This window comes from Opisthorchis viverrini (assembly GCF_000715545.1).
Source record: "Opisthorchis viverrini unplaced genomic scaffold opera_v5_382, whole genome shotgun sequence".
Classification (NCBI taxonomy): Eukaryota; Metazoa; Platyhelminthes; class Trematoda; order Opisthorchiida; family Opisthorchiidae; genus Opisthorchis; species Opisthorchis viverrini.
In genome coordinates this window covers 53,133-67,539 of record NW_008752042.1, presented here as the reverse complement: position 1 = coordinate 67,539, position 14,407 = coordinate 53,133, and the positions used below count along the sequence as shown (strand labels likewise).

Here is a 14,407-nt window from a genome sequence, read left to right as displayed (position 1 = left end):
GTTCGCAGGAAACAAACTTCCATATATATATATTTATGTATATATATATATATATATATATATATATAATACGGAGGTCACATCTTGAAAGAGTGCAATATCTTACCGTAGCCCTGATTTTCTAATATAAACCAGCGCATTGTATCGTGTTTTATGATATGATTGACTTACGGCTCCCGTGAAGGTGTTTCTGATTCCGATCGGTCATCACAAATACTAAGACTGAGTCGAAAATAATAGCTGCTCTTGTGCTGTGTTCCTTTTCCGGATGGCGCTTTTCCATAGGGTTAATATCCTGCCTAAATCATAAACCTGATACCCCTTACCGTCTACTAAAGGAGGTTAGATGTACAGTTCGATGTACAGGTAAGCACATGGAGCCTCGGATACACGTCAAATTTACAACCACGGTGAAGAAGACCTTTTTGAGAAGAGCGCCCGGACTGGCACTTCTGTGTGACAACTATACGCCGCTAGAAGCAAGTAGTTCATTTTCGCAAAGAAGTAATTAGTCGTGCCTCACAGGCGATTGAAAATACCCTTCATTCTTAACATACCTTCCAGCTACCTTCGTTTACCACAGCATTGCATTTCAAAGGACGATTTCCTTATCCGCAGCGTATGTCTTATAAAAAGCACCGAACTCAAGTACAACCAAAGCATGAAATACCTTTTTTTGAGTAAAGCTACTGTGATTTTCCTCAACAACAGTTGCTCGCTCTTCGTTTTATTAGCCGAGGAATCTTTCTTCGCATGTTTTAGATGGTCTTTCTGAGGTCCAACTTGAAATATATCTATGTAATAGTGTTAAACATCGATCCATAGACAGGAAACGTGGTCAAAGTGTCACCAGCCAAAACATCGAGGAGTTTGTCCGTCTTTGTCGACGCTGGGGGCATTTGCACCGCAATCAGCTTACTTGCAACTGGTAAGTAGTTACACACACAATCAGCTTTGTTAATTATGTGCATTAAACAGGTAAGCTTACCCTTGCGTTCTTCGATCCCAATCATCCGGAATCATGTTTGCCGTGTGGATGACAACTCGGAGCCCATCCGCATACTTTAGGAACATCATTTTCCTATATAAAAGGATAAAGCATAGTACAAAAGGTTGAAGAAATTGAGAAAAACCAAAGTAACACGGTTATCCAGGGGTCCACTATACTCTATGGCTAAACCTCAGGTTTACGACGAAACCTCAGTACGCAGCAAATAATGTGAAACTTAAGTACAAACCGAAGAACTCAGCCTGAGGGCCATCGCAACTGAGATTGGTGCAGCTCTTACCGGCGCTGTCGACAGCACGAATGATAGCAACGCTCACCACTCTGGTCTAAACCCTTGGAGGTGCATATCAGTTCGGCAATGAACCAACGGTTACCGTGTTTTGATTCAATAATTTTGCCTATTCACAAGTACATTAGTTCAATTTCTGATGTGAGCAACGTAGCTTCTGACGTATTCAGCGTCCTCCGAGTGCCTGTCCACTGCCACAATTGATCGAACACGAACGGACTACATTCATTGGTTCATCGAATTTCTGTGCTTGATCCGCATTGGACTAAAGACCCTACAGAAATCATCTTTCAGTTTGCACTTTCGAGTCATACGTTGATCAAAGTCCTTGACCAAGTCCTAGAGCTTGCCCGGCATTCTCTTGGTTAGTATCGCCTTCACATTAATGGGTGTCGCCTTGGCAACATAGACCGAACACGTTTTTGCGAAGGGGGTTGTTATTTTTGTATGCATAGCAAGTAAGGCATAATAAACTCTGAACCTAAATCCTTGCGAGGAAGCCGGCATACATTGCAATGTATGGAAAAGCATTCCAATCCTGAACCTTTGACATCAATCGCGAAAATCTCATCTACATCTGACTCTTGGGGACGTTATGAATTCAGAGGTGCCTTGTAACGTACAGTTCGAACACCTGTTCTCTCACCTATCAGAGACCAGATATCTAAACGACTCAGTTTACTGGACTCTGAAAGACACGACCCACTGTCACTCAAGTAATATGCGCATTATGACACCATCAGATGTGCCGAAAGTGAGCGAAAAGACGAGCTGCCCTGTGACAAAAACCAACCAAGCATCAGTAACCAGTAAAACAGACTTCCTTGACGTCTGAGCGAATGGAGAACGCAGGGACGCCATGACTTGATGCCATTCCGATAGGTATGCTTATCAGGCAGTTGAAGCTTCAGAAGTAGAATGGGCGACCAGACAATGACAGTGGTCAATGCATCAAGGGATTGCCCAACCTACTAATCGATTTACCTTGAAATGCGTGTTAGCACATCCCCTATTGCGCGTTATACCAAATCAATGGTTCAAATTTACGCTACAGCCAATAGTCTGGACGCAAAACCAGCAACGGTAAAATAGAAAAATTGCATCCCATCGCCGATGCGTATCCTTCTGGAGCTTCAATCCACGGTATTAATCAATTCCAGTACAAAAGTCATTTGGATTATAACGCCACGGCGGGGCGATTAACAGCGATAGGAGGACACAAAAGTGGATACGAAGAGCAATGTACACAATTCCAAGTTTAATATTCATTGTGGAGGCACTGAAAGAACTAAAGATGCTCAGTTTCATACAGGTGGGAACACATAGAAACACATAAGTAGAGTGGCTCGAGGCGAGAGAGATGGAAAAATATACAACCCAAGAATATAATAGGGGACTTTCAAATGAGAAATCTCCAACTCACGTGTGATGAGTCCCAAATGGTAGGCGTATGTGTGCCTGAACAGAACGAAAGTACAGAGAGTACTGACTAAAAGCATGAATTGCAAAAAATTACGCCGAAGGTAATCCATAAAGTCCGGGAGATGGATTAAAGGCATTTTCCGACGGAGAGAAAAGGAACAGAAGAAGGTGTACGCAATCCATCTAAGGATGTATAATGCAGCGACTAGTGCTCACCGAGACAGTTCATCTGAGTCGACACGCGTGAGTGAGCAATAAACTAGAAAACAGTTTGGGATCGACTTAGTCTCAAATCTGTTTGACAGCCACCTGTACACCGAGCGGCATGCCGAATGAAGGTCTGGCGTCCGAATCGGGTAAGACATCGGAAGCTTTGACAAACACGCACTCTCGTATCTATTTCATCTAACAGTACACAAAACTTCTATCCCTGGGGTGTAAGACACTTCTATGCAGCCATCTTAATAAAGGAAGCTTATTCATGACTTAGAAGCAAGTGACTCTATGGGAAACAAACAAAAATTATAAGTAGGTGCCGGGACAAGTTTTAGGTCTTAAACAGCACCCAGGCGCTTGATTATGGTGAAGATAGTAGTAATTCCTTTCTCCACTGACATCTGTGTCCTCTGCGCGTAGATGCCACGTGTCAGATCGATAAAGCACCGACGCAGTGCAAACTCTGCCCTTGAAAGACAAACTCACGTCACGTCGGCGCCATAGGTGTCGCAGGTTGGCAAAAGCTGACCTGGCCTTCTGGATTCCAGAATCGATCTCATCTATGGTCAGCCTACGGGAGCTTATACAACTGTCCAGGTAAAAAATTATTTACCACGTTGATTGGCTCACCTGAAAGCATGAGGTTTGGGTTAAGTCCAACCCTATCTTGTAGCAGCACTTGGCAGGTGTGAAGCGCATGCCAAACTAGGTGGCAGAGTTACTTAGGTTATTTAAAACCATCTACATTCGGGAAGGATGCGAACCGAGGAGAGCAATATCGTCTGTATACTCAACGTCTGTGAGCGAACGTCCAGGGGGAACCTAGCCATCCTCATAATAAAACAACTCAATTTTTCCGCTTGCCAGCAGCAACGCGAACGATTGAACAGAATTTGTATGCTTTACCATTCCACCAAAATTTCAATGGATGTAACACTTGACACTGATTTTCGGTGTTTTTCAACACGGCTTGAAAAATTAAGTACTCATTTATTAACTGTTAAGCTTGGAAAGAAAAACACCCGACTGGGTTACATGCACTTAGGCTTGTTGGGTTACTAGGTGACGAAGAACCCAGGATCAGACCAGTATTTGCAAGTTGGTACAACTATCAGTCAGTAGCAACACGAATTCGGGAGGACACCCGCCAGCCAACCATCAGTGTTTTACACCGCATAAAATACAGCAGAAGCTCTGGCTCGAAGTATTTATTCAGCAAGGCCAATTTGGTCTCCCCAGTACTGAAGTTAAACCAATTGAAGGCTTCGAATTAACAAAGGTCCTCCGACACCAGGTATGGTAAGGCAAATAATAGGATGAAACGATGACAAGTGAACGTATTAAATACACAAAAAGGTGGTGTTGTTTTTATCCTAATTGGAAATTATGGTTGCATAAACAAACCGAGAATATCCTGGGGTCTTCTGTATCGATTTCTTATCTCCAAAGCCAATCAGTATCACGCCAGGTAGTATACATGTGCATTTATGAGTGATGCGTGGTTCTGTAACCAGCCCAAATGCTATCGAACCATATCAAAGTCCAAATTCTTATTTCGATGGTGTATTGTTCAAATCTTCTTCAGAACGCACATATTACTAATTACTATTCATCAATATATTTAATACAGGTCGGATGGTGCTTCCGAAAGTGAACAGAATGTCCAGCTGACTAACAACAAAGTGAAACTCACCACGCACTGCCGAATGTTCTCATACTTGGAGACTACGGAATTCAGTGCGGCTTTGTCTTCGCCGTGATACGCATGGACTAACAGCAATGGGCAGGATCTAGGATAAAAATGCACATAGGTTAAACAGTTGGAAGAATTGACAAAGTTGATGACAGCACTACGTCTTGTGATGGAGGGATCCTTCGTATCAGATTATCATCTAGATTTAGCCATAGGCATTAGTCTCAGAAACGAGCTTTGAAGAAGTCACTCAGCCCTTGAACTGGTACAGCTGAGGAATCGTTTGTGGTGCAGCAGACCTTGCCTGTTAGCAACCAGTCTGAGGCCAAATCAAACAACATATGATGAGAACAGTAGATCGGATCATCGTCTCTCGTGTAATTGATCAGCCTCGAGTAAGAATGGTGGCCTTGGCTGATGGATCTCCGTATTTGTAAGAGCGGCACCTGACACTTAGATCTCAACTGTAGCTCCTGGCAGCCGTTGAACAGCGTGATAGCAACCGTATCCCAGAATACCACCATGGTCCACTGACGTTCAGCAGTACGAACGTAAGCTATGAGGACCTAAAGAATATCCAGTTAAACAAGTTCATTAAACATGTTCATCAACGTACCTAAAACAGTGAATACTTGCACGAAACCAACTTATTCCCGTACTGTGTATGACAAGAGTGCAGAAAAAACCCTCATGTAACTCAAACAGACCGACCTATATACGGATTAAGAGTGGGAACAGAGGCGACAATATATTCCCTTATGCGAAATTATACCCAACCCCAATATCAATCGGTTTGCGCTGCTTGCACTGAAAGGAACCTTGTAAGGACATCGACCTGTGGAAAATTCAAACGATCGATGGTGGTAGGATGTGTAATGGGATGAAAGCCTCGTGGTATATGGGAAAAATATGATATTGGGCAACGGTTTAAGATGGATCTGAGCTGAACTCAATAAATTGACAAACGCACCTACGTCAATCAGTCAAACAAATCCAGTTAAAACGAAATTTCAGGATGAATGTCAACAGTTTTCACGAAGAAATCGTTCATATTAAACAATCCTGTTTCTAAAATGGACCTTTGGAATTGCTCGCAATCATCTTTACAACAAAACAAAATGCGTAGAAGACCGATCTCTTCGATGAAAGTCCGCGAAGAAAGCGAACACTGTAGGATAAAGTGAACAGAACTCGAACGGAAACAGCACCGCCAGCATTTCTACAGAACCCTTGAAAACCTACATGAGTATATTCTTCCTTCAGTTGCTCGTTAAGAAAAGCATAGCGAAGAGGAAGAATTGGTAGAACTAGATCGATTATGTAAGCTAGATTTCCTTTTCTAAGTCAAGTTAGATTGTAAAATACGTGTTCACCTATAGTGAAAGATCGGTATTACTTATTACCCAGCAAAATGTGTTAGAATAACAACTCACCTGAATTGTTTCGGATACTGTTGCATTAGCCAATCAACGTCAAACATGTAGTTAAACTACGGGAAAAGATGTAAGAAAATGTATGATTAAAATATATTATCCCAAGTGAACTTCTACTCCTGCGGAAAGGCCAGAATATTGATCCCTTCCTTATGAGGAAATATCCCCCCTGATACCCTTTTTTAGGAGCGAGCATATCTGTCTGTGAGATATTTCATTAGCAGCGGAAAACGAAAAAAGGTTCTTTAACATCCGCACTAACCTGAGCACCACACGCTTAGTTTTTAGAATACCCCTTGAACTCCTGGGCAGTTTCAATTACTCGGGGTCGATTATACTTGCGGATTGCCAGGAAAGAACGGATAACAGGGTGCGTTGATACGGGGCTAGAAGTGAGATAGGCCCCATATAGAACTGTGCTTAATTCGAGTTGTCCTCCGCCGGGTAGAGAAGGTAGAGAACTTAGCCGGTGGGAATTAAACTTCCTCGAAGACTTCAGTTACTTAGCCAACAGTCCCTCGGACACACTCTAAATGAAAGAAGGGGGATAGACTGTAGAAATTCGATCACGCTGCTAGCGTAATAAAGGCCTTCATAAGCTGACTGCACAACGCCGGCTTGTAGATCGGGCACATCCTGCGTCGCCAGAATGGTGAAATCGCAAATCACTCCGCCCTAAATGGCGATGTCACCCCGTTAGTCAGTGGAAGGCGTAATCGATTGTTAAATCAGAGTCTAAGGTCTTGGGCCGACGACAGACGTGCGAAGTTTTCGTCCCATTTTACTTCTACGGTATGTCCGAGTGGCATGTAATCACAGAAAATCCGAAGTCACGTTAGTTGATGCATCAGCGCTGGCAGAGATTAGGCGTCCCACAGAGAAGTGACAATGAATAATACAGAAAAAGACAAAGTCTGTGAGATATTAAAGTTTGCCTTTAAATCATCCAGCCGCAATACTGAAAACCACCAAGTTCCCATCATAAATCGGGATGATAAGCAATAAAGTAGTGAAACAGAGTCAATCGTATGGTGGGTCCATCAAGTTCGAGTCTTAAGTCTAAGTCAAGCTGATAGCTTGTATCAGCGAATTAGTGCGTACAAGCTGAGTCGGTACTGATTAATCAACATGGCATTACTGAAGGCTAGCAATTTCGAGTTGACTTTGCACAGTAAAATACAGTACTCTGTGTCCAATGGATAGAATGTTTGGCAACCGATTGGTTTGAATGTAAACTATGCATGCGGTTGTACAGGTTCTCCAAATGGCTACAGTCTGTGAAAGTTAAAGTGCCGCCCAAATATTGTCTAGCATGTTTTTGGGGATCTGAAAAAACTACCATTCCATCATGCCTAAAAAGAAATCTGTTGATGACAACAGATATATACCACTCAGCTCAGTGTTACAGCGCATCTCACAGTTGCAAATAAAACAAAGCTGCCTAACTCCGAAAATATGAAGGCTTACCTGCGCAGAACTGACCAGGTCTCCATGCTTTTGATGGAAAATTTCTGAAATTAGATTGAAAACCAGATACAAAGATACTGGGAATCCGGCTTTGATAGCTCTATCAAACAAGAATATCAGTGTTATGTACAAAATTTGGGTCACTGCGTAAGTTCGTTCCCATATACAGTCAACTCACCCCTTATGAAGAAAAGAGGTTATGCTGCCTTGCTAGTCGGTCACACGATATGTCGGTGGTTAAAGCATGAGCTTACCCACCAGAAGATGCGCAGCTCGACCCGACTGTGGCACTTCATCTGCTCCTGTCTAGGCTTGGGCAAAGGGGGCGAGATGGCTCAAGTGGTGAGAACGCGAATTTACTGACCGGAAGGTCCGTGGTTCGAACCCGACCTCTGACTCTCGACTTCCCCTGTCTAGGCTTGGGCAATCTGGCAGTATCTCAGCCCGCGTGCTTCATTCGGGTGGCATGGCAACAAGGCACCGGAAGGGTGCTGCAGCCGAACGATATTTAGGCTTGGGAAACCTCCATGGCAGATATGCGCCGAGAAATTTCTGAGTGATGAGGATGAAGCCCATCTAGATAACCATAATCCTTCAATCACAAATGGTTGTTCGGTCAGGTGGTTCCATTGGTTACCCCGTGTCCTTATTGGGCGAATACTACGTGACCCTTGGACTTGGCCTCTCCTGATCACGTAATCTGGTTGGTGCTGGAGTGACCTCAATCTCTGACCCACAACCACCGACCCATCGCTACGCTTTGCTGCACGCCCTAACAACGCCCTGATGATGTCACATCGATTGCAATCAAATTGTCCAGCTATACGGACAAACCAACGACCGTCAAGCTCAGAGGTCACATGGTCATCGATGAATCCGAGCAACACATTGAACGGCTTGACCGATCAACTAATCGTGATCGAAGGTCAGCCTCGGCTAGCAGCAAATATGGTAATGAGCACGCTACACCAGTCTGCGCACAACTACTGACCCATCGCACTGATGATGTCACCTAGATAGGTGATGAAACGTTTGCAATCAAAGTGCCCACTGACAGTGTTGTATTTATCAGCTCCCGCCTCCAATGCGCAGCTACTTACTCCACCTCCCCAAATCATCGTGAAAGAAACTGTGGCAGCTACAGCCACTGTAAGACAAGTACGCGGTTCTTACAGCTGACGATCATAATAATGATGATCTACTCTACTTGCACTACCAAGATTCTCATCAAATTCAACTACCTCCAATCATTTAGGTGAATAATCCAAAGTTGGGAACGATGTTTCCCGTTTCCACCTTAAAACACTGATGCTGTCGACAAATGACAGAATGGATGCAATCGGTCAGTCATTTTTCTGATAAGCTTAAGACAGACTTAAGCTCACGCGGTAAAGGGTCCGAAAATATCATTGAAATACATGTAGACAGTAAAAAATAGGCATCAAGAGGTGAACTTAGGGGGGGCGAACACTACAGACAAGAAACTCCGCTCACTTAATGACTAACCTTTTAACGTTATTGTTGGGATATTACGATACTTCACACCAGGGCACCGGAACAAGTAAAATCCGAATTCTTTGGCCATCTGATCGATAAGGTCGGAGTCCGTTGAGGAACAGTTGTTCACTGGTAGTTCGTGAGACGTGGTGGCCTGTTGCTGTTGGACTGTAGGGCGTTGAATCAAAATGAGTTTTGATGAAAATCAGAAAACAAATTTAAAATACCCATTCCTTGAAAGCTACGTAGCCGCAAAACAGAGAATGGCGAGGTACGCACTCGGGGGAGCCCAGGAAAGAAAATACGTAACATGTAACCGAATTTTCCACGTTTTCAATTGATTCACCGAATAAACAACCGATATACAAATACAAAACTAAGGTAGTAGGCTGGATTCCTTTCCGTTGCTTTCAATGAGGCCCCTGGTATGGAGAAAATTAATAAATCTCCGACGATTCAACTCATGCGAAAAAAGAAAGGTTCTGTTCATTTAATTATTCTGGGATCATGAGCTACGTTCGGCCGCTTACTAAAGGTTCATCAATTTACTCGGTAAACCCATTGTCAGTCTATCTCTGACATCTTCACCACTCCCACCTAGGCTTAGATGCGGCTGAAAACTTTGAATAATAAACCCTTTCACGGCTGAAGCTAATCGACAACTAACGGAAGAACTCGCCGTCCATCAGTCCATCATAATGTTCAATTCGCAATCGGGTCGGACGTTAACAGAGGTATGTTTGGATGGCGTGGCAATGTTGTATTTTCAGAGAAGCGTCAAAAGGAGTAGGATGGGAAAACACATCGGGACGGACAGATCACATCTTGAAAAGTGCCTTGCTTCAATTGACAACAGTACTCCCATTACGATGTGAATTTTAACTTCCACAAGCTAAAACAACATATTAGCCGGCCTTTATTTGTGTCAGTCCTTGCTCTGATTCATATGGGGTATCAAGGGAGATTTGAAACCCAATCGAATACATCCATGCGGAACCATAAGAAGTGCCCATCGCATTGATACGTTGAAGAAAAGATACCGCAAGATGGGCGAGCCTTTCACAAGACAAGTCATCACTTGAGGGACCCATGAACACTAGTCGACCCGAGAAGAACTGTTTGACTGAGGAAAAATGAAGTATTATTGTGTACATTCATCACCCTAATGGTCAATCACTCATGAATCCCCCACCTATTTATTTACTAGGCAGGGACACCGAAGATTAGATATGCTGATGACGATTGAGTTTAGAGGCTTCTCAACGTGGATTAGACATAGGTCCGACAGTTCCCGCTTTTACGGCAGTAATTATTTCAGCTGGTGGGTGAGATCATGACTTTTTTCTTTAATTCCACTAAATAATTGGCGCTAACAAGTATAAAAAACAATCAGTCGCATTTGAGACAGACAAATTACTTGCATGGATGGCTAAACTCGTCAAAGTGTTTCGGGTTCTTCCTGTAACATTTTTCACCGTAAGGACAAGGTGGAAGTACTTCGTCGAAGGGGCCTAGTCGACGTTTTTTCCTCTCGGGACTGTCCTGCGAATTGGTTGGTGACGAGGACATTTTGAGGCTAAAACGGAGTAACGATAAATGCATTACACATATGGAGAAAGTTGGGAAGAGGAGACATAATGCGCTGACTTCAGTCGGACACTCAGAGGTTTAGCACAAAAACGGATAAAAAACCCAGGTTGACAGGTTCGCCAGACCAGTACAGAAGTACCTACAGTAGGTCATTAAGACTATCTTCTACTACCAGCTTTAGGTACCTAGGTACAAGATTCGTGTTTAGGATTTTCAAGTATCATCATCATCAACAACAACAACAACCACAACAAATGGGGCTTCAATGCCGTACAACCACATAGGATAACTAAATAAAACAAAGACTCAGAGTAAAACGAAGAGGAAAGAGCGAATGAGGTAAGGGACCTGATGCTGGTCTATTGCAACATCCTGAGGTGTCTACACCTCCGAGCGCTCAATAAGACAACCTGGACGGAAAATGCCAGCAGGAAATCCCAGCAAGGAATACCCCCAGAAGTTTTTCGACATTACATATCCTTTATATCCTCAGGTTTCCGAGCTTGAAAGAGTACACAAAGAGCTCTTCAAAAGCCTCCGTACACAAAGCGGTGGTCATCAAGGGTGCCCACTATCTCCATCCCTATTTAATTTCGTGATCGATGAGATGATAAGACAAACTCTTGAAGGTCTTCGAAGCCCTGAGGTTCAAGTAGCCTCGGACGAAAAACTTGTCGATCTAGAATACGCAGACGACATCGTTCTCACGTCCGAAGAGGAGAACGCGGAGTTTTTTGAATGAATAGAGAGTGTACAACCTTGCCGGACACCAATTTTGTTGGGAAGGTTGCAGGAAGCTTATTTTAAACTCGCAAAAGTCCGGAAGTATGTGAATATAGGGACTGGGTTACGCTTACACATCTGTGGGTCAAACCCTATTGAGCAAGCGTGGTTCACATCACCAGCCAGTCGAGGGCATCATTGAAAGCACCAAGATTTTGGGTCGTGTGCACCCATGGCGTTGTTCTAACACCTGACGGAGTGTGAAGATGTGGTTGACACAGCCCGGTGGAAATCCCGCACGATGCCAACGGGTCGAAGATTCGGGTGCAGCCGTGAGTACCCGTCTGTGAGTACCCTTTTTCAAAATGGGTGCTGTTGTCGACTCACCCAAATTTTCCAAGAGGGCCTCTTTTTTCTCAAAGACGCAAATATACCAGAGTGGTAGTGGCTGAATGTGGGAGGTCATCAGGTCCAGAGGCACGATTAAGCTTGATTAGAGCTATTTGGTCGGACACTTCCGAAGATAAACAGTGCTCCATATTCACAGTCCACCTTTCTGTTGAAAGACAGGATTCCGGACATGAGATGGTAGGTGGTCAACTGAACTGCTGTTCGGAGTACTGTGCCCACCGAACCGAGCATTTCGTTTGCTGCATATTATAGAGCGACCTTAGTTCCTAAGACCAATTGAACGAATCAAGTGAAATAACCTGTAAACTTGGTCAGCGTCATTCAATCTGACAGGATTCTGGACATGAGATGGTAGGTGGTCAACTGAACTGCTGTTCGGAGTACTGTGCCCACCGAACCGAGCATTTCGTTTGCTGCATATTATAGAGCGACCTTAGTTCCTAAGACCAATTGAACGAATCAAGTGAAATAACCTGTAAACTTGGTCAGCGTCATTCAATCTTAACTTACTTCGGCCTTTCGGCTCCACTGAAATCGAAAGAATCGAAATATTCTAGCCGTAGCACCCACCCGGAGTTTAACTGCCATGCCTGCCATTAGAAGTAAAAACGAGGGCTCGGAAACTGGCCAGGGTGCCTAACAGTAGTCGAGATGCAGAGATTGGTATCGAACTCAAGAATTTCCGGTCAGTAAATTGTGCTTTATACACCGAGCCATCTCGAGTCCAGTAAGCTTCTCGGTCTGCACAGACACTCACTTTCACCCGGCGTCGGATTGGGTTGTGGTTGCGGCCAGGAGGAACCTATTATCGGACTTCCAGCAAAGCCACGGTCACAGATCTAGTGTTTGAGATTGATTTGGGTGTATCATAAACGGAAGCTCCGGCTTCGAGTAGGGTTTTGGATATGCGTTCCTAGTGGCTATTGATTTCCAACAGCGGACGGCTCGCAGGCGTTGCAGGTGCCGTGGTTGAGAGATTCGCTTGAATTCCGTGTTCACTACCTTCTCAATAGCTAACCGTGGACGCGCTTTGCATACACCTGGAAAGCTCAATAAAAAACAGCAGCAAACAACTGCATGCTCAGAGCATACCCTGGCGGTCCGGAAGGAGCGCAGACAGTGATCGACCCTCGATACTGGTAACTAACGGCGATGTGGTCTATTTGGATTCGGGAAAGGTTCCTTCGTGGACAGCACGTCGTCAAGCGATTTCCGCTGTTCCGGAAATCCGTGTTGCAAAGGAACAGTCTGTGATCGGCATACATTTTGATGTAGACGATTTCGGTAGTCCGTGCTCTTCGCATCCAAACCAAGATGACCACACAACTCTGCTTCAGAAGCGTTTAGTCTACCTAGCTGAGCGTTCATGTCACTAACAACCACAACGATATCTGAGCTTTCAGCCCGTTGTAAGAGAGCACCTAGAGCGTCACAGAAACTATCTTTGGCAGATTTGGAGCTATAGTAAATGGGGGCGTAAGCAGACACAATAAGTAGTGTGCTTTGTACCTCACCTCCTCAAGATTCTTTCACACAGTTGCCAAACGAACCACACAGAAGCGACTATCAACGGATGTCCAGTCTAGTAGAGGCGCTTCCGCTTGATTGTTTAACACAACATCCACCTCAGTACGTCCAGCTGCAGCGATCTCCGTAACATCAGAGGGACGCAGCCGGAACCTGGAAGAGAGCAAGGGGGCAGACAGTTCAGTTACAGTACTTGCGACCTGGATCTGCCAATGCAGAGGGTCATGGCATCTACAACCCCTGTACGACAAGTACGCGGTCATTACAGCTGACCATGATGAATGATGATGGTGAAGCCAATGAATTAGCACAAGCCACATGTTTTTTTTGCTTCCCTCGGTGTGAGAACCATAAAAGCGATAAAGTAAACCGGCTTTAAAGGGTTGAAAGGAGACTCCGAAGTTTTTTAGGTTGTTTCTGAAGTCGAGTGTATGAAAACTGAAGCTGAGTGTGATGCATGGTGGACAAAACGGACACTTCTAGTGCTTGGACCTGCAGTGAGGGCATTCATGTTGCGGTGGTGTAAGGTTATTGAAAGAATACATGCATGTGTAAGAAGAGAGGCGTCAGCAATAGCTCACTCACCCTGCTGTATACAGCAAGTTAGAGAACCCGGTTAATGGCACCACACGACAGTCGACGTGGCAAGAGTATTTGTAAGTGCGATATTCATGGTTGTACCTTCGGTTGGTATAGTGCTACGGCACCCAGTCACAGATCAAAACCTTTGGCTCAAAAGCCTGATAGAAAGGCAGCAGTCTTTGGTGGTATATGCAGGTGCAAGTCACCACACATGTTTTAACCGAAAAACCAGGAGGATCAGAAGACTGTGTTGGTCAGACCATTAACCATTGACCAACCTAGTGTCAGACTCTGTGAGTGAAACACGGACAGCCCCCAGTATCGCCGCCCAATGACACAAACCGTCATCCAACGGTAAAGTCCTTTCTTCGTGACGCAGGCACCCATTAGGAATATGACTAATCGCGATACCTACAGGTTCGCTTCCAACGGGGTTGAGGCTGCCATATAGAATTCTGTTACATAAACTCTGAATGCTACAGCAATCCCTCAAAAATAAATAGATTCGTCAAGACAAATTGGGTTTCACTCTGCACAAAAAATCCACC

The 14,407-nt window shown here is 44.4% G+C and overlaps 1 protein-coding gene across 1 annotated transcript in view; it reads right to left on the bottom strand.

Moving 5' to 3' along the window:
* T265_15195 (hypothetical protein) overlaps nucleotides 1-10,602 on the bottom strand; it is a gene marked incomplete at both ends in the record, with an annotated part of 41,763 nt that extends 31,161 nt beyond the window's left edge. The window contains 8 exons of the mRNA XM_009176998.1: nucleotides 989-1,081; nucleotides 2,722-2,756; nucleotides 4,630-4,726; nucleotides 6,063-6,118; nucleotides 7,530-7,606; nucleotides 9,036-9,194; nucleotides 9,624-9,688; nucleotides 10,444-10,602. Of these exons, the coding sequence (XP_009175262.1) occupies nucleotides 989-1,081; nucleotides 2,722-2,756; nucleotides 4,630-4,726; nucleotides 6,063-6,118; nucleotides 7,530-7,606; nucleotides 9,036-9,194; nucleotides 9,624-9,688; nucleotides 10,444-10,595 (734 nt within the window). The remainder of the gene's footprint in view (nucleotides 1-988; nucleotides 1,082-2,721; nucleotides 2,757-4,629; nucleotides 4,727-6,062; nucleotides 6,119-7,529; nucleotides 7,607-9,035; nucleotides 9,195-9,623; nucleotides 9,689-10,443) is intronic.
* Between the last annotated feature and the right edge of the window lie 3,805 nt (nucleotides 10,603-14,407).